This window comes from Ananas comosus, linkage group 21, assembly GCF_001540865.1.
Source record: "Ananas comosus cultivar F153 linkage group 21, ASM154086v1, whole genome shotgun sequence".
Lineage (NCBI taxonomy): Eukaryota > Viridiplantae > Streptophyta > Magnoliopsida > Poales > Bromeliaceae > Ananas > Ananas comosus.
This window is the reverse complement of record NC_033641.1, coordinates 856,992-884,501: the sequence shown is the minus strand read 5'-3', so window position 1 is coordinate 884,501 and position 27,510 is coordinate 856,992. Positions and strand designations below refer to the sequence as shown.

The 27,510-nt window shown below is 33.4% G+C and overlaps 2 protein-coding genes and 2 non-coding genes across 4 annotated transcripts; all 4 read left to right on the top strand.

The window, feature by feature from the left end:
* Positions 507-6,239, top strand: LOC109726448 (probable metal-nicotianamine transporter YSL6). The gene is made up of 8 exons (XM_020256031.1): positions 507-969; positions 1,655-1,827; positions 1,981-2,078; positions 2,300-2,437; positions 2,668-2,857; positions 4,002-4,137; positions 4,499-4,872; positions 5,138-6,239. Exons 1-8 carry the CDS (start codon positions 606-608, stop codon positions 5,699-5,701), a joined length of 2,037 nt encoding a protein of 678 aa, XP_020111620.1. The 5' UTR covers positions 507-605; the 3' UTR covers positions 5,702-6,239.
* LOC109726739 (11-beta-hydroxysteroid dehydrogenase 1B-like) lies at positions 6,858-11,074 on the top strand. Its single transcript, XM_020256525.1, is given in 7 exon segments — positions 6,858-7,079; positions 8,297-8,489; positions 8,614-8,699; positions 8,862-8,993; positions 9,689-9,853; positions 10,792-10,979; positions 10,981-11,074. Coding segments are annotated over 7 exon segments (1,047 nt in total). The 5' UTR covers positions 6,858-6,890.
* On the top strand, positions 12,961-13,032 carry TRNAG-UCC. The gene has a single exon. It is a non-coding gene; the product is annotated as a tRNA-Gly (tRNA).
* On the top strand, positions 14,897-14,968 carry TRNAG-UCC. Its single transcript has one exon. It is a non-coding gene; the product is annotated as a tRNA-Gly (tRNA).

Below are 27,510 nucleotides of genomic sequence, written 5' to 3'. Positions count from 1 at the left end.
AAGTGAGAAAGTGCGAAATCACAGGGATGGTATTTAAAGTTTACCCATATTAAAATTAATAATGACCAGCACACGCTTTGGGGTACATTTTCGGTCCGCGTACCGTCACCTGGCGTAAACAATACTAGCGCAGAATCCAAATGCGCCGTACAACCCACAACAGCAACGTGATTGTCCTTCTCTCTGATTGGCCAACACGAAACATTTTCGCGGGCCCCACAAAGTTCAACCAATAAAAACCCAGAGGACGTACCGAACTGAATTCGACGTTACCAACAGCGGATCTGGTGCAGTGCGAAAGAGATATAGCTTCAACCGATGTTCAGCGCTCAACAGCAAACACGGTTCTCCTGGACTCTGATTGGTCAGCTCCAGATACTCTCGTGGGACCCACAAGAATGGACCAATCACGACGCGGATGCACCAAATAGTATACATCCGGTATACATCCGGATCCAATACAAAAGAAGTTATATTTTGGCCTCAACCGTCTCGTTCAAAGCAAACACAACCGTCATCGTCCCCAATCTTCTCCCTCCTCCTCCTCCTCTCTCCTCTCTCCCGAAGCAACCCTAACCCTAACCCTAACCCTAAGCGATCGCCAAATGGGGACGGAGGTCACCTCGGCGGCGGCGGAGATCGGGGAGCCGCTGCTTCCTTCTCCCGGGGCGGCGGCGGCGGCGGCGGAGGAGGAGGAGATCCCGCCGTGGAGGGAGCAGATCACGATCAGGGGGTTGGTGGTGAGCGCGATGCTGGGGACGCTCTTTTGTGTCATCACGCACAAGCTCAATCTCACCGTGGGGATCATCCCCTCTCTCAATGTCGCCGCGGGGCTCCTCGGGTTCTTCCTTGTGAAGAGCTGGACGGGGTTCGTGGAGAGGATAGGGTTCGTGACGAAGCCCTTCACGAAGCAGGAGAACACGGTGATCCAGACGTGCGTGGTCGCGTGCTATGGGTTGGCTTTTAGCGGTAATTTTGCTCAATTTGCTTTGATTTTTGGTGAATTTGTTGCGTAATTTTGATTCAAATTGGGTTGTATATTAGAATTTCTTATTTAATTTGATTATGTACGGTTTGAATCACTGATTAAATGAATAAATTGCTTTTGTGTTGAGTGAAAATGGGATTTTGGGTTGTACTGATCGTAATGGAGAGGAACTTCGTAAATAAATTATGTTCTATTACGAGGCTAATCCAAACTACTATTAGTAGCCAATTAGGGGTTCAATCCAAAAGTGATCAATCGACATCGATCAGAGCAACATAAGATTCAATTTGAGCAGATAAGCAGGCAAATTCGACAAATTTAACCAGTTTCAAGCCTCATTCAGGAGTTAATCAAATGTAGAACAACTTTGGCTACGTGACGATGGATTAGACTCAGTTAACAATCTAATTGAGATTTTTTTTCCTTATTGGTTCTTTCCTCTTCGTACTTTCAATTAAAATGTGATTTATGCACATAAATTATGCTTCAGAAGAGTGTTGAGGCTCAATTCATTGTATCTTGGTTAAATTTTGGCCTTGCAGTGTTGGCATTGTTAACTTGTGGCTTGGAGTTTATCTTTTTGATCTCCAAAAGTATAACATTTTTTTAAGGAAAGCTATTTTTAACTTTTTGAAAGGTTCAATTAATTTACACTTTAGTTGACAGGGGGCTTTGGGTCGTATATGCTTTCGATGGATCAGAGAACGTATGAACTTATCGGACCAGATTATCCGGGCAACAGGGCGGAAGATGTTAAAAATCCTTCCTTGGGTTGGATGATTGGTTTCATGTTCGTCGTTAGCTTCCTTGGGCTCTTTAGTCTCGTCGCACTACGGAAGGTATCCACAACTCTTACTTCAGTTTACTTTAAGGCGCTTCTTCTTTGTATGTTTAGCTATATTATATCTCTTCGATGTTTTTAGTTTGTATTTTATGTATTTCTTAAGGGACACTTCTTGACCACATTTTAATGAACTTGTCATGTATTGTAGGTGATGGTTATTGATTATAAGCTTACATATCCAAGTGGGACAGCAACGGCCCTGCTTATAAACAGCTTTCATACTAATACTGGAGCTGAGCTTGCCAGGTAACAGTAAGATAAAGTGGTAAATGTTTCCTAATGTAAAGTTATTCATATTCATAGTCATTTGCGATTTTTTTTTTTTCTTCCCGACTATTCTAAATTTGCTTGCTGATCCGATAACCCATCTATGTTGATTTTTTTCTTAAAAAAAATAGAAAGGTTATTGAATAATTGCTTGCAGATTAGATCTCTGATACCTCTTACATGGAATACATGTAATGCAGAAAGCAAGTTCATTGCCTTGGTAAGTATCTGAGCATTAGCTTCTTGTGGAGTTGCTTCAAGTGGTTCTTTAGTGGTGTTGGGGATTCTTGTGGCTTCGACAACTTTCCTACACTAGGCCTTGAAGCATTTAAGAACACGTAAGTTTTGGTGCATTAATCTCCTCCGCAGATCTTTCCTTTTTCACTGACGGATCGATCGAACAGCTTCTACATTCACCTCTATTCATGAGTAGTAATATTATGATCTCTAACTTGCCTACAGTAAACATTTTACGTTAAGCGTGGAAGCTGCAATTGTCAATAGCACACTAGTAGAGGGTGCTATTATTGAAACCATTATTATTGTTATTTTTTCTAAATTGTTTCAGGTTCTATTTTGACTTCAGTCCCACTTATCTTGGATGCGGTCTTATATGCCCTCATATTGTTAATTGCTCTGTTCTTTTGGGAGCCATTATATCGTGGGGTATTCTCTGGCCATTCATCACCGCACGTGCAGGCGATTGGTATCCTGATAACCTCGGAAGCAATGACTTCAGAGGTCTCTATGGGTACAAGGTATGGTGTAATAAATACACATGTAGTGCCTTAAAAGCAACAACTTTATCTTACTGATATGAATGAATGAATGAATTAGGAGACACATCATATATGGTTTTAAAAACTTATGCCATTAGCGCAACCTTCGTTGTATCTTATCCATGAATTGCAATAGTCTTGGTATGTGTTCCTCTCTGAATTGGAAAACGAAACTATCACAAGTTCAATGAATTCGACATTTTTCGCGATTCTTCTTGCTGAGCATTTTGGAACAGTCAAATGACTACAAGATTTTCCTTAGTTTGCTTATGAGAAGAAACTACAAAATGTTGAAAATGGCACTCATAATATGAGTTGAGCTAGAATACTTCCAAAAGATTTTCCTTAGTTTTCTTAATAGCCTTAGTTCAATGAATTCGACTTTTTTCGCGATTTTTCTTGCTAAGCATTTTGGAACAGTCAAATGACTACAAGATTTTCCTTAGTTTTCTTATGAGAAGAAACTACAAAATGTTGAAAATGGCACTCATAATATGAGTTGAGCTAGAATACTTCCAAAAGCACCAAAGAGGTGGTGCTTTTGAGTTTTTAGCCTTTGGATGAAGAAATGTAGGGTTGGAATGATGGTGGTAGATGGTGGTAGGTGGAATAGTGTTTGATCCAAAGGCTATTAATAATTAAGAAGTAGATCCAAGGGCTAAAAACTTAGAAGCACCAAGGAAGTGGTGCTTCTAAAAGTATTCTAGCTCAATTCCTCATAATATTGTATTAGCTCGGGTGTATTGTGTGATCATTGATAAAATTTTGCACTTTGCACTGATTTGGAATGTACATTTTTAGCCTGGTGTATGTGAAAATCTATCCTTTTTTTTATACAAATAATGTTCTAGTTTTAGGGACCGGATTACAAACAGGTTGGATCTGTTGCGCGAACCGTATCATCATGCTGTTTCTAATGTGCGACCGAAAAGAAAATGAATGAAGAAACTAAATTGTGCATCAAATGAAATATAAGCACTCGTACGTTGTTGCGATTACAGCCAACATTTTATGGCTTTTTATGAACCAGGCGAATTCCGCTTCCCATGCTTTACTAAACTTCTCATATCCTATCATTGGTTTATATCGACGGAATTGCTAATCTGTGTATGCTCCGCCGCAGGTTTTTATAGCCATATCTCTAATACTTGGGGACGGCCTTTACAACTTGATTAAGATAATTCTGATCACTGGAAAGGAGGTAATGAACGCGCGCTCAAAGCAGGACGCTCTTCCGATTGTCGCAACATCTGCAAAAGGTAAGCACAATGCCGGTTGTGGAGCCATACTCCTATTATCAGACTGGTCTTTTTATACACACCTTTCTCTAGCACGACACTTTATTCCGTACAAATATTAAAGCATTACGTTTATGGAGTGATGAGATCCAATGGCAGGGAAGAGGTGCATCTCAAGAAGACCCGTCCTAAAAAAAAAATGTTTTACTTGGTTCTACGCTTGTGGATTGTTTTTGTTTTTTGTTGTTATGTTTTTTGGCATATGTAACTCTGCAAATATATGAAATTGTGCAAATACCCTCGTAAAGTTATCCCGCGGCCGTTATGTAGTTTAATTTACCGCATCCAATTAAGTTTTTTTTTTTTAAATTCATATCCACAGCTGAGGAGAGCTCTGATCAGTTGCCGAACGAGGAAAAGCTCCGAAACGAAATCTTCGTGAAAGACAGCATACCTTCCTGGCTCGCGGCCTCCGGCTACGTCGCACTCGCAGCAATATCCACAGCGACCATACCGACAATCTTCCCGCAGGTCAAGTGGTACCTCGTTCTCGCGTGCTACGTCGTGGCCCCCGCCCTCGCCTTCTGCAACTCCTACGGCACAGGCCTCACCGACTGGAACTTGGCCTCCACCTACGGCAAGATCGGCCTCTTCATATTCGCTTCCTTAGTCGGCAAGAACGGCGGCGTCATTGCCGGGCTCGCCGCTTGCGGCGTGATGATGTCCATCGTGTCCACCGCCGCCGACCTCATGCAGGTATAGAATATAAATATCTGCCCTATCTAGCTTACAAACTCGAGTTTTAGATTCATTATCCGCATAATCCATTTTGATTACGTGAATGCGCATTCATATAACAAAATACAACAGCAGTTATTATGTCCAGAATAAACTAAAATTGGTTTTATTCTCTACTTAACTGTATTCTGATCTACTTGTATGGTTTTAGTACATGTTTGGCGCGCAAAAACGCCTTTTTGTAGTCACCAACTGATCTGTTTTCGCGCCTACGCGGACGCAGGACTTCAAGACGGGGTACCTCACTTTCTCGTCTCCGCGGTCGATGTTCGTGTCGCAGCTGGCGGGGACGGCGCTCGGCTGCCTGATCGCGCCGCTGACGTTCTGGCTCTTCTGGACCGCCTTCGACATCGGCGCCCCCGACGGCGTGTACAAGGCGCCCTACGCCGTCATCTACCGCGAGATGGCCATACTCGGCATCGAGGGCTTCTCGGCGCTCCCCAAGCACTGCCTCGCGATCTGCGCTGGCTTCTTCGTCGCGGCATTGGCGGTCAACCTCTTGAGGGACGTCGCGCCGAAGAACGTGTCGAAGTTCATTCCGATACCGATGGCGGTGGCGATTCCCTTCTACATCGGGGCGTACTTCGCGATCGACATGTTCGTCGGGACGGTGATATTGTTCATGTGGGAGCGCGTGAACCCTAAGGAGGCCGACGAGTACGCCGGTGCCGTCGCCTCCGGCTTGATCTGCGGCGACGGGATCTGGACCGTTCCTTCTGCCATATTATCGATCTTTCGGATCAACCCGCCGATCTGCATGTACTTTGCTCCTTCGGTTTCCCGCTAAAAAGATGGAGAAAGCAAACTAAACTCTCTATTTAGAGTACAGATACAATGCTTCTAGAAGTAAACGGAGGCGTTTACTTTCGTGTTATTCTCGGCGATGGGGCATTTGAATTGACGATCGGCACCGTTAAACATGATTCAGACTATTTAAACTTTATAAGACTCAAATTTTGTATTTTTCCGACATTGTTTGCCCCGCGATCAAACAGTCTCAAATTCAGTCATTAAAAGTAGTCAATTTTAAGACTACTTGAATTCGGGCCACTTATGTTGAAAAATTATAAAATTTGAAATATAAAATATTAAAATAGTTACGGTATAGATTGTCAATTCAGATGTATGTCATATTGCCGGAAATGATGTGAAAGTAAACAAGTATTTTAGTGGGGTTTCTCTATTTTGCGGTTCTTGTTGTATCATTATTATAGCTATTTTGTAAATATAATAATATTATATTATATATAAACTATAGAAACTATATATTAGACGTGAACTAAGATTTATTTGTTTGCTAAATTACGTAAACTCTTCTATGTCCACACTTGCATTATGGGCTTTCTTGTTCTTTGATATGGTATAGGAAATGTGGATCTTGAAACTTTTAATCAATCATTTAAAATTAATTTTATAGAGTTCGATTTTTTTCTTTTTCCCTGTTTATCTCTATTATATAAGACTCAAACACTAAAGTTTAAATTATAGAATTTGGTTGCCATTACAAACAATCCTTTCATGCAAAATCTATGATCTTAAAAAGGGTATTGTCACTAATACTATTATTTAATGAAGAGATTTTTTATTAATATGATTATACTTAATTTCTCGGCTTTGAAAAAGTTTAATAAATTATTATTTTTCTGAAAAAAAAAAAATATATATAATACATTTTAATTTATTTATAGTAATAACTTGATCGAGAAACTGCGTTCGGGATAACTATTGATGAGTTCTTAATTCCAAACCACTGCTACTCTTTGGCACGTGTGCCCACCCCCTCTCCACGTGTCCCCTCATTCATGCATGCTTGCACGCACACGTGCCAAGCAAAATAATAATAATAATAATAATAATAATAAAATAATAATAATAACGCTTCTCCTCTCCCTCTCCACACTCTACACTCCTTGAAACCTCCTCTCCTCTTCTCCAAACACACACACAAAAAAAAAAAAAGAAAAGAAAAAGAACACATGACCATGGATTTGATCAACAAGCTAATGAACGTGGTGGCTCCCCCCATGGCTTTAGTAGCTCTGTTCCTGTTGGTTCCTCCTCTCTACTTGTATAAGCTCCTCCTCTCCTTCTTGTACTCGCTCTTCCCCGAGGACTTGACCCACAAGGTGGTTCTCATCACCGGCGCCTCCTCTGGCATCGGCGAGGTTACTTTTGTTAAATCAATTTTACTATAATAGTTTGTGCTGTTCTGATAATGCGAATCATATTATTTAGTCATTTATTATTGTAAGATTTATAGTAACAATTTACGACTGTTTTTGTTTATTGTACCTGATTATTTTTTCAACTAATGGTAATGTAAAGCAAAATCTCGCATTGTGATCTTTAAAAGCAGAAGCTTCTCTTGCAGTATTACACAGACAGAAGTAGCCCTTGCTGGCGGGTATTAATATAGAAGATTACTACTCAGATAGCAATTCATTAAACAACACTATTTTCTATAGTAACGCCAAATAAGTTCTAAGTATAAAATAAGCATTATAAGTAAGAAATTGAGCTTTTTAATATTAGGGTATGAAAGAAAATTAGACTTTGTGGAGTATGTAATCTTGCGAAGGGCTATGGTTATATATATATATATATATATATATATATATATATATATATATATATACACTTTACATAACACAAATTACTATATATAACACAAATTAATACCATTTTGGGCAAGTGGTTCCAGCCAACAAGTTTTAGTGTTAGTGGGTTAGGTTGGTACAGTTGATATCAGAGTTGGTTAACCAGTCAAAAGTGTACGGTGAGCCTCATATTATCTTGTGATTTTGAGCTATGTATAATTGAGCTGACAAAAATGTTAGGGCCTAAAATAGGAGAAGTACACAACACTCCAATAATCTCACATTAAAAATATATATGATAGTGTGTGAAAGGCTTAATATATTTGTGGTTAATACACTAGAACTGATCTCTGAGCTAAAGCATTTTGGACTACTGGTTCAGGTCTAACAAGTCTTTAGCACTAGTTGGCGGGGTCGTTTATAAAGTAATTTAAATAAGCGTACACGAGCTTCAGAAGTTAATGATTCTACCATACTATATAATATCATAGTATATTATTAACATTTTTTATGGAATATTTTATAATTTGATGGAAATTTTGCTAGTCCGATGGATATATTCTGTAAACAATATAAGAACTACTTTATGGAATCAGAACATTTATGGTTCAACTACTTTAGTATCAAAATATCATCAAAATATGTACTAAAACTACTCTTTTTAAAATTTTGGCTATTTTAAAATGCACTAAAGTTCAGATGAGCTCTGATCATTTTTTTTTCTCTATACATTAATTTTTACATACATATTCAAATATCTTGTTATATAATTGTTACATTCTCAGCAACTAGCATACGAATATGCGAAGAAGGGGGCGGCATTGGTTCTCGTGGCGAGGAGAGAAGGGAGCCTCCAAGAGGTGGCGGAGAGGGCGCGGGACCTGGGGTTGCCGGACGTCCTCGTCATTCCAGCTGACGTCGCCAAGCCCGAGGATTGCCAACGGTTTGTTGGCGCCGTCATCGCGCACTTCGGCCGTCGTAAGTGGTCCACAAAGTAATCGATTTGCAGATCTTTGTCGAGAGTACTAGTTATGTCTAATTTAACTATTTTGTTTTCTGTTCGATCTCTTTTGCGAACTTTTGGTGATCCGACGGAGTATAGTGGATCATCTGGTTAACAATGCGGGCATAGCGAACGTTTGCTTGTTCGATGAGGCTCCCGATGTAACCAAATTCACACCCGTAATGGTAATGAAATGTAAATGCGTATATGATTAGAATCGGCGAATCGAAAATTTCAAGCTCAATTCGTAATTCTAGTTTGATTAAGCTCAACTTTGTGTATAATTGTCAACAACCTATGTGTTATACACAAACGTAATTTATTATATATTATATAATTGTATGTAGGATGTGAACTTCTGGGGATCGGTTTATCCGACGCATTACGCGCTTTCGCACCTCAAGAAGACCAAAGGGAGGATCGTAGTGAACTCCTCGGCCTCTGGGTGGTTGCCTTTGCCAAGGCAGAGCTTCTACAATGTGAGCAATCTCAAACATTCTTTTCTTCGATTCAATGTTTATGTGACTGTCACGTACTAACAACATTTTTAGAATTTGTGTTAAAGTTGGGATGCAGTACGTAGTGTCGAATCGTTGGCGCTAACCATTAATCCTAAAAGCTCGAGCTATTAGAAATACGCAACCAATTTACTTAAAGCGTACAGAAACAGCGCCCACGGGTCTCGATTGTGACTCGACCCATCTGGCCTCACGCCACTTCGAACATGACTCGGCCCAACCCAGTCTCACGCCATTTCGAACATGACTCGGCCCACATGGCCTCCCGCCACAGGGCAGGATGCTGGCCCATTTAAGCCAACACGTAGTTGGTTGAAAGATTGATCGATTACCTTCTACTTTTAAAAATTCACGTGGTATTTTCTTGGATTATTCTTTTCAAACCGATAAACTAAGAAATTCCAACACCACGCCTTACCGCTTAAACTATTAGGTGTTTAATAAAAAATATATCTAAATATCATTCTCTATATCAGCTTTTGTTTTTGAAGAAAACGATTGTTTTCATTATTTAATATGGGTATTAATTAAAAAGCTTACGCTGGTAGAATACTATATTAAATAATACGAAATAATCATTTATCTCTAATAGTTTAAGGTATCAGAGAAGGATGTTTATATATTTTATATTTAACATCAGGTGTTTACAAACACAGGCTAGTAAGGCGGCGCTCATAAACTTCTACGAGACGTTGCGGATCGAGCTCGGCAACGAGGTCGGAATCACGATTGCAACTCCCAGCTTCATCGAATCCGAGATGACGAAAGGGAAGTTCTTAACCAAGGATGGGAGGATGGAGATTAACCAGGAGTTGAGAGATGTAAGCCTCTCTACTAAATATATTGTTTTCGAAAAACTTGATTTTATGGGATTTTATGTAGTTTTAGTTTCCCTAAACTTGTATTTAATTCTTTAGTTATACACCAAAGTTTATGTCAATGAGAAAAAAAGTTTCTTTCTAGCTAGAAATGTTTAGCAAAGAAAAAAAAAATAGAAATTTTGATAAACCAAAAATAGAAAATAATGTGTTTTGAGGCTATTTAATTTTGAAGCTTTTCGCTGGGGCCGGAAGCGAAATTACGTGAGCTTCTTGCTTGGAAAGCTGAATTCAATTTTGTTGAAATTAATTGTCAAGGAAAATAGATTTTTGAAGCTTGAATTTGAAATGAGCAAGTGAATTTATATATATGAATCTCCTTAAATCGCAATTTGAATTTGAAATAAGCATCCATATTTTAAAAGTTTTGATTTTTGATTCCTGTCATTTTTGTCGCCAAAACTTCAATAATAATCTATCAAGTAATAACACAAAATGTGATGGTTAAGATAAAATTAGGCAATGAATTAAAGCGAAGTTTTTAAAGTTTCGAAACCCATTTCAAATTGCTAAAAAAATGATTTATTCAAATCTTAGGGCGAATTAAACACAATTGAGTGGCTAACTCTAGTAAAATGTAAATTAGAACTTGCATATTATAGCTACAAAATGCTTCCAAAACCTCGCGTGCATTATTATAGCTACAATATGTGTAAAAAATATAAAATGAAAAATATGGATGAGATTAAATGGACGAAACTTTAATGAAATAACTAGTTACAAGTATATACGTATGAAATTAAATATAATTAAGTAATTAGTTTAAATTTTGAAGTTAATTAAAATACAATTGATTGATTCAAATGAAACAAATTAAAAAACTATGTAGTCGTAAATCTAAAATAGTTCTTACTTCAGATAAGTTTTGCACGTTAATGCAGGCGCAGGTATGTCTGTTCCCGATGGAGTACGCGGCGGAGTGCGCGCGGTGCATGGTGGAGGCGGCGCGGCGCGGGGAGCGGCGGGTGACGGTGCCGGCCTGGTTCCGGGTGCTCCACCTGTGGTGGGTGTTCGCGCCCGAGGTGTTCGACTGGTGCTTCCGCGTGCTCTACGTCGCCCCCCCCGCCCGGCGACGCCCCCGTCAAGACGATCCTCGACCTCAGCAGCGCCAAGGCCGTGCTCTACCCCTCCTCCTCGCACTCCCCCGACATAAAAAACGAGTAGCAAAGTTTTTTTTTTTTTTTTTTTTTTTTTTTTTTTTTTTTTTTTTTTTTTTTTTTTTTTTTTGAAGCATGTGTTTTTGCGAATTCCAGGTGTTGTATCAACGAAATGAGAGCATCAGTATCATATATAAGTTAACCAAAACCTGGATGTGTATATATGCATGTATGTTTGTAGTAAAATTACATAATGTAAATGTCACTGGTTCGGTAAATAGATGTGCCAAATAAAGGATGTTTTTTGGAGCGAGACTCGTGTGTTTCGATCATTTTGTGGTAATTTTGTAAAAGTGTTTGGATACAAAAATATTTTGTTATATATGTGCACTTGTTTTAATTAGGGAGTAAGGATAAAGTAATTTTTTTAATAGAATAAAGAGTAACACTCCCTGTACAGTTACTATTTATTAGGTGTAAATTTTATATTGTTAAATATGCTGATCATGATGTGAACTTGAATTAAATGGAAAAAAATTAATAATGTTAGGCGCCTGGCGTGACTCGAACTTAAGATTTTCTGCTCTGATATCATGTAAAATTATCGTTGTTATTTTAAAAGCTTAAAAATATTAGGAATCTGGCATCACTCGAATTTAAAATCTTCTGCTCTAATATTATGTGAAGTAACCGTTATCTCGAATTTAAACTTCCTGTCCTGATATCATGTGAAATAATCGTTATACTTTAAAAGGTTAAGCTTTTAGATATAAAAAATTTACGGTTTTCCTCTTACTCATGCATTTTTTTTTAGGGAAAATTTCAAAACCTCCCCTATGGTTTCGTTCTTTTCATTTTAGTATTCTGTGGCTTAAAGTGTATCAAGTTAGTATCATGTGGTTTCGCACTTTCTTACTTTAGTACCTTGTGGTTTAAAGTGTATCAATTTAGTACTCTGTGGTTTTATTTTTATATCAAGTTAGTACTCTGTGGTTTTATTTTTGCATCAAGTTAGTACCATATGGTTTTATTTTATATCAAGTTAGTACTCTGTGATTTTATTTTTTTCTTAATAAAATATTAAAACACAGGGTACTAAAGTGAGAAAGTGCGAAACCACAGGGTACTAACTTGATACACTTTAAACCACAGGATACTAAAGTGAGAAAGTGCGAAATCACATGGTACTAACTTGATACACTTTAAATCACAGGATACTAAAGTGAGAAAGAGAGAAACCACAATGGGATATTTGAAGTTTTTCTTTTTCTTTTTTTTAAAGATAAACAAAACTTTTTCTTTTTGCACTTTTAAATGAAGACTTGGTTTTCTTTGATTTCTTATTAGTGGACCATCTGGTGAACAATGCCGGCATCGAGAGCCTCTGCTTGTTCAGAGGAAGCCGGCCCTACGGTTGCCGACTTTAGACTAGCTGTGATGGCACCTCAAAATTTAGTACTCAGTTGCAAATTCTAACTTCTTTTTTCGTGCGCCGAAATTGAATTTCGATTGTTGAATCTCTTCTGTTCGAATACAGGATGTTAACTTCTGGGGATCAGTCTATCCGACTCATTTCGCGCTCCCGCACCTTGAGATTACTCGGGGTCGGATCGTCGGGGTCGCTTCGTTCGCGAGCTACATGTTCTAGCTCCCAAGATTGAGCTTCTACGTACAATGTAGGTAGACACTTTGGTTTGAATGATTAATATTTTTTGATTTTCTACGCGAGCAACATTGAATCAATAAGAAATGGTGAAATAGTATTTGATACAGGCGAGTTATAAAGGGGGCGCTGCTCAATTTCTACGCGACGTTACAGATTGAGTTGGTCACATGTTTTTTTTTCTTTGTATAATTTTTTGCTGGGTATTAATTGATTTAAGAGTAATTTAGTGTGAATTATTATAATCCATTTAGTAAATTACATTAGCATTTTAATTTAAGATTATAATTGCGTTTGTAGTCCAACGGTTAGGATAATTGCCTTCCAAGCAATAGACCCGGGTTCGACTCCCGGCAAACGCATCACTTCATTTTTTTTTTTTTTATTTTGTTGAAAAATTTCACAATAATTATTCCATTTTTTGGTTTATTTTGTTGACTATTTAAAATTTTCGTACTAGTACGTAAGAGGATACAAAAGTTATAATAATGTTCGGTTAAAATGAAATTACAGATGAATTTAATTTACGGTAAACTGAATAACGAAAGGGGTAAATTTCATAGTATGTAAAGAAAACAAATAAAACACTTAAAAAATACGTACGTACGTATGACGTATGAAGCATCTAACAATCGTATGAATAAATCAGAAAACCTTTATATTATATATATCAATACATCAATATTTTTAAAGAGTAACATTTCTAAGGAACTTGAACATGTGGCAAATACAAAACAAGAGTTTGGTGTATACAAAGTTTTATTTTTTAAATATTTTGAATTGAGATTAGATTAGATCTTGCATTTTCCAAAGCCCAACTTGAAACAATACACTTTGTGGAAACCCATTTTAGACCAATTATGGCCTTCATGAAACTAGGAAAGCCCAATGGCCTTGGAGAGTAGGTAATTAAAAATAAAAAGGAATAAATACTAGTGTATCTTTTAAAAATTTATAAATAATCAATATTATATTTTTAAAAAAAATTTAAAATAATCTATATATCCTTCTAAATTTTCAATACCTTGCAAAAATACCTCTCTTTTAACTTTTCATCACTCATCTATTAATATTTTCTTTTTTGCGATCGCCAAGAATCACACCATTAATATATATATATATATATATATATATATATATATAGAGTGAGGCTACTATGCTATCGGAAGCACGGAACCTTCTGTGCTTCCAGCTCGTTTTCGATGTTGCGACTTTCGAATCGTCGATCGGCTCCGTTAAACTTGATCTAGAGTATTTGAAGTACCAAGAAAATAAATTTTATGATTTTATGATATCATTTGCCTAGTGATCGAAGGGGCTCAAAATCAATGGCTGAAAATAAAAATCTTACAAAATGTAATAGTATGACATTAAAATTTTAAATCAAAGATATTGATCTTGTTTTATATAGTATAAAGAATTTTCTATCAAAATTTCACGTGATTTGGATATTTCTACACNCGAACCCGAAAATTTGAACCCGAAACAATTATTTCTTTTTTCAATATTTCAAAATATATTATATTAAATTTAAATTTTTAAAATACAAATTCAAATATAACATCAAATTTATATATATATATTATATATAATACAAAATAAATTCGGATTCGGGTCGGGTTAAGGTTCGGGTCGGATACAGTCAAAATCCATATCCGAATCCATATCCGTCGGATTTCTATTTTTGATATCCATATCCGAATCCGAATCCATATCCATATTCGTCGGATATATCCGTTTAATTCGGATTCGGGTTCGAATAAAATTTCCGATATCCATACCCATTGACATCTCTAGTTCGAATACGGGATGTTAACTTCTGGAGATCGGTCTATCCGACTCATTTCGTGCTCCCGCACCTTGAGATTACTCGGGGTCGGGTCGTCGGGGTCGCTTCGTTCGCGAGCTACATGTTCTAGCTCCCAAGATTGAGCTTCTACAATGTAGGTAGACACTTTGGTTCGAATGATTAACATTTTTTGATTTTTTACGCGAGCAATATTGAATTGATAAGAAATGGTGAAATAGTATTTGATACAGGCGAGTTATAAAAGGGGCGTTGCTCAATTTCTACGAGACGTTGCAGATTGAGTTGGTCACATGTTTTTTTTTTTTTTTTTTTGTATAATTTTTTGCTGGGTATTAATTGATTTAAGAGTAATTTAGTGTGAATTATTATAATCCATTTAGTAAATTACATTACCATTTTAACCTAAAACTATAATTGCGTTTGTAGTCCAACGGTTAGGATAATTGCCTTCCAAGCAATAGACCCGGGTTCGACTCCCGGCAAACGCATCACTTTATTTTTATTTTTTTAAATTTATTTTGTTGAAAAATTTCACAATAATTATTCCATTTTTTGGTTTATTTTGTTGACTATTTAAATTTTCGTACTAGTACGTAAGAGGATACAAAAGTTATAATAATGTTCGGTTAAAATGAAATTACAGACGAATTTAATTTACGGTAAACTGAATAACGAAAGGGGTAAATTCTGTCAGTAATCTTTGAGGGCAGTTAAAAAATACATACGTACGTATGACGTATGAAGCATCTAACAATCGTATGAATAAATCAGAAAACCTCTATATTATATATATCAATACATCAATATTTTTAAAGAGTAACATTTCTAAGGAACTTGAACATGTGGCAAATACAAAACAAGAGTTTGGTGTATACAAAGTTTTATTTTTTAAATATTTTGAATTGAGATTAGATTAGATCTTGCATTTTCCAAAGCCCAACTTGAAACAATACACTTTATGGAAACCCATTTTAGACCAATTATGACCTTCATGAAACTAAGAGAGCCCAATGGCCTTAGAGAGTAGGAAATTAAAAATAAAAAGGAATAAATACTAGTGGACCTTTTAAAAATTTATAAATAATCAATATTATATTTTTAAAAAAATTTTAAAATAATCTATATATCCTTCTAAATTTTCAATACCTTGCAAAAATACCTCTCTNATATATATATATATTGTGGTAGATTTGTAAACCACTTTGTATTCTAATTTTACAACAATTTGAATCAAATAGCTATCTTTTCTTCCGTTGCCTTATCACTTTTTCTATTAATTTACTAAAAAATTAAAAGGATTAGTAAACTCTCAACATTTTGTAGCATTAGTATACGTGGAGATTGAGATTACATTACGTATGTGTGGTATAAAATTAAAGGAGACAATTAAAATAAAAATAGAGAAAGAGAAAAGCATTTTAACTCTTATATAGATGACAATACATTCACAAGAAGGTTTTTTTGTTAGGTACTAAAAATTTAGAAGGATGTATAGGTTCTTTTAAAATTTAAAAGTATACACTAAAATTTAACCCAAATAAAAATATAGGGAATTTTAAATAATAGAATGTGTTGATTGATTTTATAAAGATCTCTTTTTATTAATTCTATATGTACTTCACATATCTTGTCGAAACAATTATAGAATGTTTTATTAGAATATTTTATTAGATTAAATATATAGAAAGAAAAAAATCATTATTTTTTAGGATCAATTTCATACATATCCCTGCAAACATAGTGAACGCAAATATATTCCTACAAAGTTCAATTTTCATATGTCGTTCCTACAAAAGTTCTGATATTTTTAACTATATCTCTGCTGATAGAATCCATTAGAAAATTTTAGTTAACCATAGGTTAAATATTTAATTCTGGTTAGTTTTGACATTTTCACCCCTTTATATCATACTGTTATGACTTTTAGAAGAATATATTTGTGATGGCAAAATTGAAAATATAAATGGTTCTCTAATGGTAACAAACCAAAAGGACATATTTGAAAATCTTAGAACTTTTATAGAAACAACATATGCAAGTTGAATGTTGTAGAGATATATTTGTCATTCACTATATTTGCAGGAACTTATGTAAATTAATCCTTTTTTTTCAATAGAGTTTTCGAACATAAATAGGATATATAAGATATTAGTTGAGAGGTTGGAATCAAATAAACTAAATTTTATTTGCAATATTAATTGTTTCCAAATGACCTACAAAAAAGTAAGTTTTTATACATTTTCACCAGTTAATTACTGGCTACAATATTTATTTTTTAACCACATAATTGTTGTTCTAAAGATAAAGCATTTATTGGGACAATCATATTGCTTCTTTTAGAAATAGTCTTGTTGAAAACATATTATTTGTCGTTACCAAAAAAACGCTTCTAAGTCAGAATCAAAGCTAAAATAATCGTAAATTGGACCAATACTAAGTTAGTTAACAACAACAAGGAACCTAAATTCCCACAAGTTCACATCAATTTTGAAAACCTAATATGAAGTCTCAATTTGGCAAATCTCTTTCAATGAAACTTTTCAAAGTGCATGGCAAAGCAAAATCCTTTTCACACACCTTCATGATATATGATCGTGATTAGTTTAATGAGACGAATTGTTTAATTGGTGTTCATAACCATAATTTCGATGTGCTTGATCACTTTGCTAAGGTTCGTGGTCCGTACTTCTGATCAAGTCAAATATGCAAGAGATATTTTCTATCGCAGAGAATGCGTTATTCTCCACGTGCCGGAATGTTATCGTATCAAATTCATTAATAAAAGATCTAAATTTGTGCATTATAAGCAATACCTACTATACCAACCTTTGTTTCGAGATCTGAATTTAGGTATGAAATAAGTACTTACTGGATATGGCTATACGTAGAAAGTTATGTTCTTGATGCTGTTGGGAATCCGGTACTCGCCCCGGTACCGGATCTCGTGAATCCGCAACCCGCTCCGATACCGACTGCTGTGGATCCGGTATCGATTGTTGGGATTCCGCAACGGAAGCGTTGAATCGGGTTTTTACCATAAACCCGTCTCCTCAGCAAAAGCTGATACAATCATAAAAGAGAAAAATATGCAGGTAAAATAAGATTCATTAAATAAGAGAAGATTACACCTGACTCCTCTTCTGCACAGAGTAGCTACAACCCGAGCCCTCTTTCTGAATCTCTTCTACCCTTCTCTCGTCTTCTATAAACCCATAAAGAAGACAATCCTTCACATGCACCCGTGCACTAGGTGTACTCAAAGCATAATTAAATAACTCTCTCTTTCTCTTTTTCTCTCTCTCGGGTACGGCACCACACAAGCTCCTGCCGTACACCCTCACAGCTTCTCCAAATTAATTTACCCAATGCATTATTTATAATCCTCCAACTAGAATGTACCCAATTCTAGTATATTTAGGATTTCTACTCCAATTAATATGTAAATCTATCTTAATCAATCTCTAATAGATTTAAATATTAATCCTAATCTAGTTAGGTTTATCCTCTAATTAATATTTAAATCTTAATTTACTTCAACAGATTTAAATATTAATTCTTATCTAAATAGGATTCAACTACAAATCTAACCAAATCCTAACAGATGCAACACTAGCACTCTATTGCAATTGGTTTTGGGGCTACAATCACATTAACATCACACTCTAGCTAGCTAAGAGATGAAGAAAGGTATATTCATTGCTTCACCCCCTTTGTGTCTCTCTCAAGACATAAGAGAGGTAGCTAGTATTGGACCATTGAGTATTTGAGCCACTAACTTAACTATGACTAAGACACACAAAAACACGCACACACTATCTATAGAGAGAGAGAGAAAGATAGAGAAAGAAAGCAAAACTAGAAATACTTCTAAAGTAAATGGGAATGCTTTCTTCCATGTCATTTTCGGCAACAGAGTACTCAAATTGCTAATGGACATTGTTAAAATTGATTTGGACTATTTGAACTTTTTATTCGAATCAGTGATCAATAGATACTGTTAAAATTGATTTGAACTATTTAAACTTCATAGGATATGAATTTGAAGATCCGTCAATGTCATTATGTCATTTTTTATTGTTTAAGTGTCAAGTGGTCTTAAAAGTGGCTATTTTTAGCGGCTAATATAAGATGAATTTAAGTTCACTTAATTACTCGACAAAAAATGTTAGAAAGTTGTGAAATCTAAGTCTTATGAAGTAATTCAAATAATCTAAATCAAGTTTAATCGCGTCAATCATCAATTCAGATACCCCTATTAGTTCCGAAGTACTCTTAACTTTACTCTCTCTCTCTCTCTCTCTCTCTCTCTCTATATATATATATATATATGGGACCATCAAATATTTGACCCACTAAATTAACTATGACTAAGTCACATATCTTCATTTCTATATGCATAATTGTTATTTAATTATACTTAATTGTACTTCTCATGAAGATTAAATTGCGAAGAGTAGAGACTAAAGAGTGACTTAATCAAACTTAATTTTTTCTAAATATTAAGTTATAAGGACCAGTGTTTTAATATTAAGTTACTAGCAAGTTTAGTTTAAACATACTAGACCAGTAGCATAGCCCAAGTAAATAGGGCGTCGTTGCATATGATATGAGAACAACTAGCGAATTTCAAAACTATGAAAAATAAAAAATTAGATATTATACGTGCGGCACAAAATATTTCTATATATATCTCATAATATAAGGACAATATTTTGGTATATTAATTAGAACTCAAACTTTAACATTGATAATTTAAAATTATATATTTTGAGCCAGTAATTTAAGCGTAATAAATCTTTTATAATATTACTAACATAGCTAGTTGGGTCTTTCCTATAATCTTTGAAGAGTCACTTCACCCCACTTGCTTTTTAAAACTATTATTAATTTAGTGTGAAAGTTTGACCAGTTATATTGAAGTGCAAATATATGTTTATATTTATATTTATATAGGCATGAATCTCAAAAAGATCTCATGTATTAATTAAAATTGAATTAAATTAATTGCTCTATTTTAAATACCAACTTATATATGCATTTTTATGGGTTGATTGCATTAGTAGTTTTGAATTTTTGCTAAAATTTTTCTTTGGACTTGACCCTCTCAACTTTTAGTAATTTAAAATTAGCTTGTTTCATCTCATGGGGTACGTATAGGTGTTGAGTCAACATTTTTTAATAGAATAAAAAAAAAAGAAATTTGCATACCTTGATCTTTTCATTTACCGATTTTTCACTATCGAGTAATTTTAGGTGTATCAATTAACTACTTTGTAATTTCTATTTTCATCTTTTGCTAACATTTACGTTCTCTCTTATGTTAAAAACGTTATGTGTCGTGCATGTACATTGAAGATGTTTTATAGAAATCAATAACAAGGCGTAAAAAACTAATAACAAAAGTATCGGACCCCTTAAGGCTTGTTAATCTAGATCATTTTTCGAAAGTTCTCGACAACGAAGAAGCGAGGATCTACAACATATGTGCTACGGTATATGACGGTTTTAATGAAGAAGATAAAGGAATGTAATGAAAAACTAAGAAAAAAGTCATACTTAAGTGGTACAATTTAAACTACAGAATACAAAAGTAAAAAAATGGTAATCCATGAGGGGTGTATCTAAAGTTTTTTCTTGAAAAATTGATGGCTCAAAAAGAATATTTATTATTAAAATGATCTTCATTTTGGAAAAGTATAATTATCCGTTTTGTTAAATAATAAATTTTACTTAGTTAGTGTTTTAGTGCATACGTAGGTTTAAAAATTACTTATTCGGCATTTAAAATATTTTTTATCAATAAAATTTAATATGTGATGACAAAATAGATCAATTTAGTATATTTATAAAAATCTAGGAATAATTAAATTCAACGACTATTAGCAGTGCATGTGTCGGCAAAGCAAAGCACAATGATGTAATTTTAATATATTAATTTCTTTAATTTAATGTTATTACTTTGATTAATTATTTGCACAAGTAAACGAACAATGATGCAATTTTGATGTGTTACTTTTTTGTAAATTAGTGTTACTTTGGACACGTAGCAAAATTAGTGTTACTTCGGATCTTACGTGGTGTTCGAATATAAATTTTAAAAATATTAAAGATTTTAATCAAAGGTGAGTGAGGGATACATCTTACTTTTAAATGTAAGAAAAGCGTTGAATAAATAAAATATATATTAAAATGCCGTTCTCTAAAAAGTTATAATAAAGTTATGACGTTTTTATTAGAGTATGCATGAAGATGGAGTAAATACGAAGATGCAATCTCCAGAAGTTGGACTCGATTTCTCGTCTGCAGTCGTGCTAGTGCGCATGCAGTTTGAAGGTCTCTAAGAATCACGCGTGGTAGTTTAGAACTGATTCTGATATCTTATGATCGATCCATATACTGAATCAACGTGATACGAGACGATACAGAAATAATTTCGATAACACATATATATACTCGTGTTTAAAATCTTATCCAAATCCTATCCATGCCCCAAATATATATATATATATATGAGCTTTAAATGGTCCATAGCCCAACTCACAAGTACAAAGAATATTCTCTTAGCACAAGATCCCTTGAGAGATATAAAGAGAGAGAAATAACTTTTTGAGTAATAGAAACAACAATGCATGGAGCCCCCTCAACTCTTGTAAATTTTCAAATTTTCATCAAATTTGATAGTTTTTACTTATCTTATAACACGTAAAATCGAAAAATAATAATAATAACTAATAATTAATATGGCTATCAAATTTAAAACAAAAAAATTGTCTATAGATGAGGGGGTCTCCATACACTTTTTAACATAGCAAAAAAAATATCATATGCTACATAGAGGGGGCCCATGTGATATATTATGATACATTGATTGGTGCAAATGTGTAACACTTGTTGGTGTACATTGTGGGTCCCTTTGCAAGGGATTGGGCAAAGAGAATAAAGGGTGAGAAAAAGTTTGATATTTCTCACCACATCCAATTAATGTAGGGTTTGTGCCACCTCAAAAATGGGTTGGTGGAATGGTGGGGCACAAATTAGTTAAATTAGGGTTCCAACATCTTTCTATGTGCTATGTTCTCCAATAAAGTGTTCTAGAAAAAAAATATGTTTTTATATATTTGCATATATTTATATTTTAATATGAAGAGCGTAGCAAGCGATGATAGCAGAGCAGGTAAAGTAGAGACAGCAGGCCCATCCACGTCCACGTCCACGTCCACGTCCTCCCGGGTATATTAATCTCAATTTCATCCCCCATCTTTTGTAATAATAAAAAAATAATTTCTAAAATTTTCAGACCTGCCAATCTCGATCCATACGCGTGGGTACCAACAGATTACTTACAAATTTATTGGTACGAGTACTAATTTTTTCAACCTAAAAAAATTAAGAATAAAACGGATAGATACTCATTAAGTTGTGGGTATTTTGGGTAACCCGTAGGTACCCACGGATATTCACACATATATTTTTTAATTAAAAAATATTTTTTTAAAATTTCAAAAAATATATATTTTTATTTATTCGTCATAAAAATTCTAATTATAATTTCTTATCACGTGCCTTTTATATTATGAAATTTTTTTACTCTAAGATTTTAAATATTTTTGTTGTATATTATGATAATTTAAATAATGAGTTATGTTACGTCTTTAAAACTATATATATGTGTGTGTGTGTGCGCATTTAAAAAATATAAGAGAAAAAAAAAAATTTACGGGTAACCCGCATACCTACCAGCCAAACTGCATACTGGTATGGATAAAGATATTGGCTATCAAAAAATTTAAGAATAAATTTTATTCATACTGAAATAACTCACGAGTATAATGATCTGTCTGCAGATTATTTAATCCGTCTATTTGGCAGGTTTAAATATTCCTATTCCCACGGAGGTCCTGATATAGCCCAAATATTAGGTCATATTGAAATTTCTATTAATTTTTTTTATGATAGTATGTTTAAATTTTTAATTTTTTTATATTAGACTAAAAATTTAAATTTGTGGTGACGTGGCCACTACACCATTCCGTAGATTACGGGGATACGTACGTATTTAGGCATTATCACGACGAGGACACTTGTTAGATTAGGGTGACGTGGCACACGTAACATGCCACTTTTCCTTATCCCCTCCTTATGACTCTCCATGTGTACAACATGGATAAATATAAATATATAAATATTTATAGACCAATTTGTGTAGAAAATCTATTAAATTTTAAGCTTTTGTGAAATTAGACAGTCTTTTTCGATATTCCATATTCGGTCCGAATTTTTTACAAATTAATCAAAATATCTTTATTATTTTTTTTCTCTCTCTCTTTTTTTTTTTTTTTCCTCTCTCTTCCTTTTTTTTCCCCTCTTTCTTCCATTTATTTATTATTTTTTTTCTCTCTCTCTTTTTTTTTTTTTTTCTCTTATTCATTTTTTTTTTCTTCGAAGACAGCGGTGGCAGAGGCGAAGGAGAAAACGGCCCGTCTTGTCTCTCACTCTCATGCCCTCGCCTCGCCTGTGCACTCCCCCTCGCCTCTGATAACGCCAAGGCCGAGCCGCGACTCTTTTTTTTTTTACCTCTCCGACCTTCCACCACTGTCTCGACGATAACGCTTCTCTCGCCCTCTCTCACCCTTCCCCGCCCTTCTCGCCCTCTTTCTCTCCCTCCTCTCCCTCCTTCGCTGCCTCCGATGACGACGCCTCTCCGCCAACGTCAACGCCAACGCCGTGGAGGTTGCTGCGGCACCGCAGCCTCGGAGCGGCGGTCCTTGGCGGCGTCGTCGTCTGGACCGTGGCCGTTGGTGGAAAGGCGTGACAAAAATAAATTACAGAAGAAGAAAAAAGAAAAAAAACAATGACAAAAAATTATACAAGAAGGAGGCTCAATCATCGAAAATAAATGGTTAACAATAGAGTCTGTTTGCTATCGACAGCATTCTAACTCAACACTCTCTCTCTCTCTCTCTCTATATATATTTCAAGGGTGCCTTGATTCTTTTTTATTAGTTATTTTATTCTCTCTTTAACTAGGATTTCGAAACAGCTTTAATTATAAAATAATAAAAGTTAGGTGTTTTTACAAATACAATTCAGAAGTTTTTATTTCTTTTTTTCTTTTTTCCCCCAAGAGTAGGATGCTCAAATGAGTTCTAATATGGATCTTAAAAACAAAAGCCTTAAATTATACAAAATAATATTTTTCTTCATAAATCTAAGCTGGTATAAAATGGTGTTTTTTATATTTTTTATATTCAACATATATAGTAGTGCTTGTACGGACGATTTTATTAGCCAAAAAATTATATAGCTTTTTCAAACAACACTTTTAAAAAAGCTAGCTTCTGCAGTGTGAAAAAAAAAAAAAATTTCCTTCTTTTTTTTATATATGTTTCTGCTCTTATCTTCGTTCTAGATTATGCCGGAGATTCAGAAACATTAATAGTCTATCAATTTCACCAAGTAACAATCAAGAAGAGAAAAGAAGCATTGCATGAGCTTTTCATTAATTAAATACATGGTTTGAAAACAAATCAAAATTTGAAAAAAGGGACATTTAATGGCCCTAAAAGTCATATTTTATGACAAATTAAGGTTGATGCTTGATAGATCATATATTCATACATGTAATGCCATATATAAATTCTTGTTTTTGACATTTTTTTTGTGGGTTTGAAAACACAAAATTGAAATTTATGTGAATCTTGGACTTAGAAAAAATAGCTCACTTTGAGGTATGCCAAAGAAAAAAGAAAGAAATATAAAATTAAAAAAAGAGAGAAAATAGTGTTTAATTAATGTGGGGTGAACACTAAATGAAAATTCTTTGAAAATTCCAATTTGAATAATTCTTTTTCAAAAGTGTTTTTCTTCGGCGTGGCTTCGAAAATGAAGTTTCTCCAAGTGATTGATAAACAAAAGTTTTAGGGCTGATCTATTGTTGTGGAAAATTATAGTTAACTTCGATAAACAAAAAAATATTAATATTGGAAGGTTCTAATATTCTAATTAATAAGCACTTGTGGTTTTCACATTATGCAGTTAAAATCCAACTTTTCTATAAAAAGCTTTATACAAAAGTTTTATTAGAATAAAACTGTTCAAAAAAGCACTAACAGATCTCCTTTCGTGCAAATCTCACCGACAATTTTTTTTTTTTCACATATAAAGTTTTCTACAAAATTTTGATCGAATACAACTGTTTGAAGAAGTACTAGTAGATTTTTGGTGCAAATCTCACTGACATTTTTTTTTCCTCCAATAAAAGCAAAAGTTTCAAAACTTATTTTAGGGGGTGTTTGATTTCTCAAAAAATAACCTAGAAAATAAGTTTGTTTTCTCAAAAAAAGATAGTTTTTTTTTATTTTTTGAAAATAATTTCTATATTTTATAAATTACTAGTGTTTTCATTTTTCAAATTTTTAATCCGATAAAACAAAAACAGTGGAAAAGGACGTTTTCCCGGAAAACTATTTTTTCAAAACTTTTCGAGGACAGTAGAGAAATTATTTTAGAAGCAGTTATTCTACGTATAATTCTCTCAGAAATTATTATTATTTTTCCTTAAGCCACAAAAAAAAAGAAAACTCTAAAAATTCTAAATTCTACATCCCTAATTATCACCTCTACAAAATGGTAACAATTCTTCATTAATCTCCTTTTAATTTTTTTTGGATGAATCTTCAATTATTAATTCCACAAATTAAATAAAGATACTATAAATTTGAGATTAATTACCATAACCATTTGTGTTCAACACAAATATTGAATCTCTCAAATTGTTAGGTCTAATTTTTGTTTTTTAATTTTATTTTTTTCTATATATGTCACTAAATCTCCTTATTTATCCACTCAATTTTAAATCTATCTTAACATATTTGTTTTTATTTCCTCTAATTAATTGCCCAGTTACCTTAATTCCTAGAGTTAATCCATTATCTTAATTGCATTAAATTTCATATATGGTTTCCAAATCTATAAAAATTTCAGTTATGGAAATAATTACACATAACAACACTCTTTGATTAAATTAGCTTTACTTTTGGATATGCATGAAGGAAAATTTAATAAATTAATCCCTATCCTAAATTTATTATTCAATAAATCAATTATAGAAGCAAATGTAACAATTAACATATTTTTTGCCCCCATATATTTGAGATAAAATTTGCTACCAAATTTTGCAACATATATGACATATAATTCTATTATAGAAGGGAATAATTTGAGATATTAATTATATAATAATATATTATCAATATATCCATAATATATTATCCACTATTATTTTCATATAAAAAAAAGGGGCAATTTCATGGATACCCCTCTCAAAGTCTAAAATATCATAGATGTCCCTCTAAAATTTAAAATATCACATATACCCCTGTAAATACAGAAAATTATCATCAATACCCTTACTGTTAGTTAAGTTAGTTTTACCATAGTTATTAAAGGGTTAAAGATGGGTTAACTTTTAAAATGACTCATTTACCCTCAAGGTTCTTTTAAGAAAAAATGTATGGAGATCCCCTCAACTTATGCCATTTTGAAACTGCTCCCTCAACTTTATTTTTTTAGTTGATATCCATTTTAGTGTATGAAAAAAATGAGAATTTTTTAGTTTTTTTTTTGATAATTTCACCAAATCTAGTCGCTCTATTTATATTTTATCGAATAAATAATTATATATAAAAATTTAAATGAAAATAATGTTAAAAAATTATCTGATCTTTCTTTAATTTTGAAAGTTAAAATTTTTTTTAATCAAAATTATTCTCGATAATTTTATCTGCATTAAATGCATTAAAAAACTGAAACATAATATATTTTAGCTTTCGAACAAAAACTCTATTTTTGTTTCAATCGACAGAATAATTCATGCATATAGTTATGTGATTTACTTTTGCTTAAATAGGAAAAAAATAAAATCTATAATTTATTTCAAAATTACTATTACTAATTAGGAATATAAATTGATAAAGATACGCAATTTTATCTAACTCGATTTAAAATGAGGTAAGCTTAATCAATGCTGAATAGGAATAGTTTCAGTTATAGATATCAAAAAATAAAATCCCATCGTATGTAAATTCAGTTATGCATTTGGTCTATATTTAAACTGAACTTGAACCGAAATCCGAAACTAAAAACAAAACCAAAATTAGATAAAAACATACTATATATAAAATATAATTTTTATATATTTTTTAATAATTAATATATATTAATGATTTAATTTAATATGTATATATTAAATACTCAAATTTAGATTTACAAAATTATCTTAAAATACCTATTAGTATTTTTATTATTAAGTATTAATAAGAGATAAAGGGTAAAAATGGTATTTTAAAAATTTAACTCCGTTTCAAATGGGACCTAACGGATCTAAACTAATAGAGGGCATTTATGATAATTTTTACATATTTGGAGGGTATTGGTGATATTATCAATTTTAGAAGGGTATTGATGAAATTAATAGTTTCTAGAAGGGCATCTATGAAATTATTCCTAAAAATAACAGGTGAAAATGTGTAAACAGTCCCTATACTATCCGGATATTGCGATTTGCATGCTATACCTCTACTTAAACATATTAGTCGTTGAGGACGCTAAAATTTGACTTCAAAAATTTAAGCTAATTTTTATAAAAGAATTTATAGTTGCAAGAATAATTGAATGAAATATACTAACTAATCTGTAAAGATAAATAATACATTTGAATTTTAAAATCAAAGCATCGTTGACTGATTCAAATTAAATGAATTAAAAAATTGGACAACAAAATTAGAATTTCGAAAAATTGAGTAGCTGATTCAAAATGATCCATAGTTCAGACAAATTATGTATATTTTTAGTTTATTATTTTATGAGTTAATTTCTGAACACGTCTTATCCATACAAAATAACAACATCTCTACATTTATAATTCTATTGTTTCCACGTTACTTCTCTGCAATTAAATTACAAATTTTGCTGTTACATTTAACACTTCAATTTAGAAAAATAGGTCAACTATGAAAGAAAACAAAAAATC

Bases quoted from the DNA above. Each gene is read 5' to 3' on its own strand.
- LOC109726448 (XM_020256031.1), top strand. From the start codon at position 606: ATGGGGACGGAGGTCACCTCGGCGGCGGCGGAGATCGGGGAGCCGCTG. The intron at 2,079-2,299 runs GTAACAGTAAGA...CATGTAATGCAG, and splicing joins ACTGGAGCTGAGCTTGCCAG to AAAGCAAGTTCATTGCCTTG. The intron at 4,138-4,498 runs GTAAGCACAATG...TCATATCCACAG, and splicing joins TGTCGCAACATCTGCAAAAG to CTGAGGAGAGCTCTGATCAG.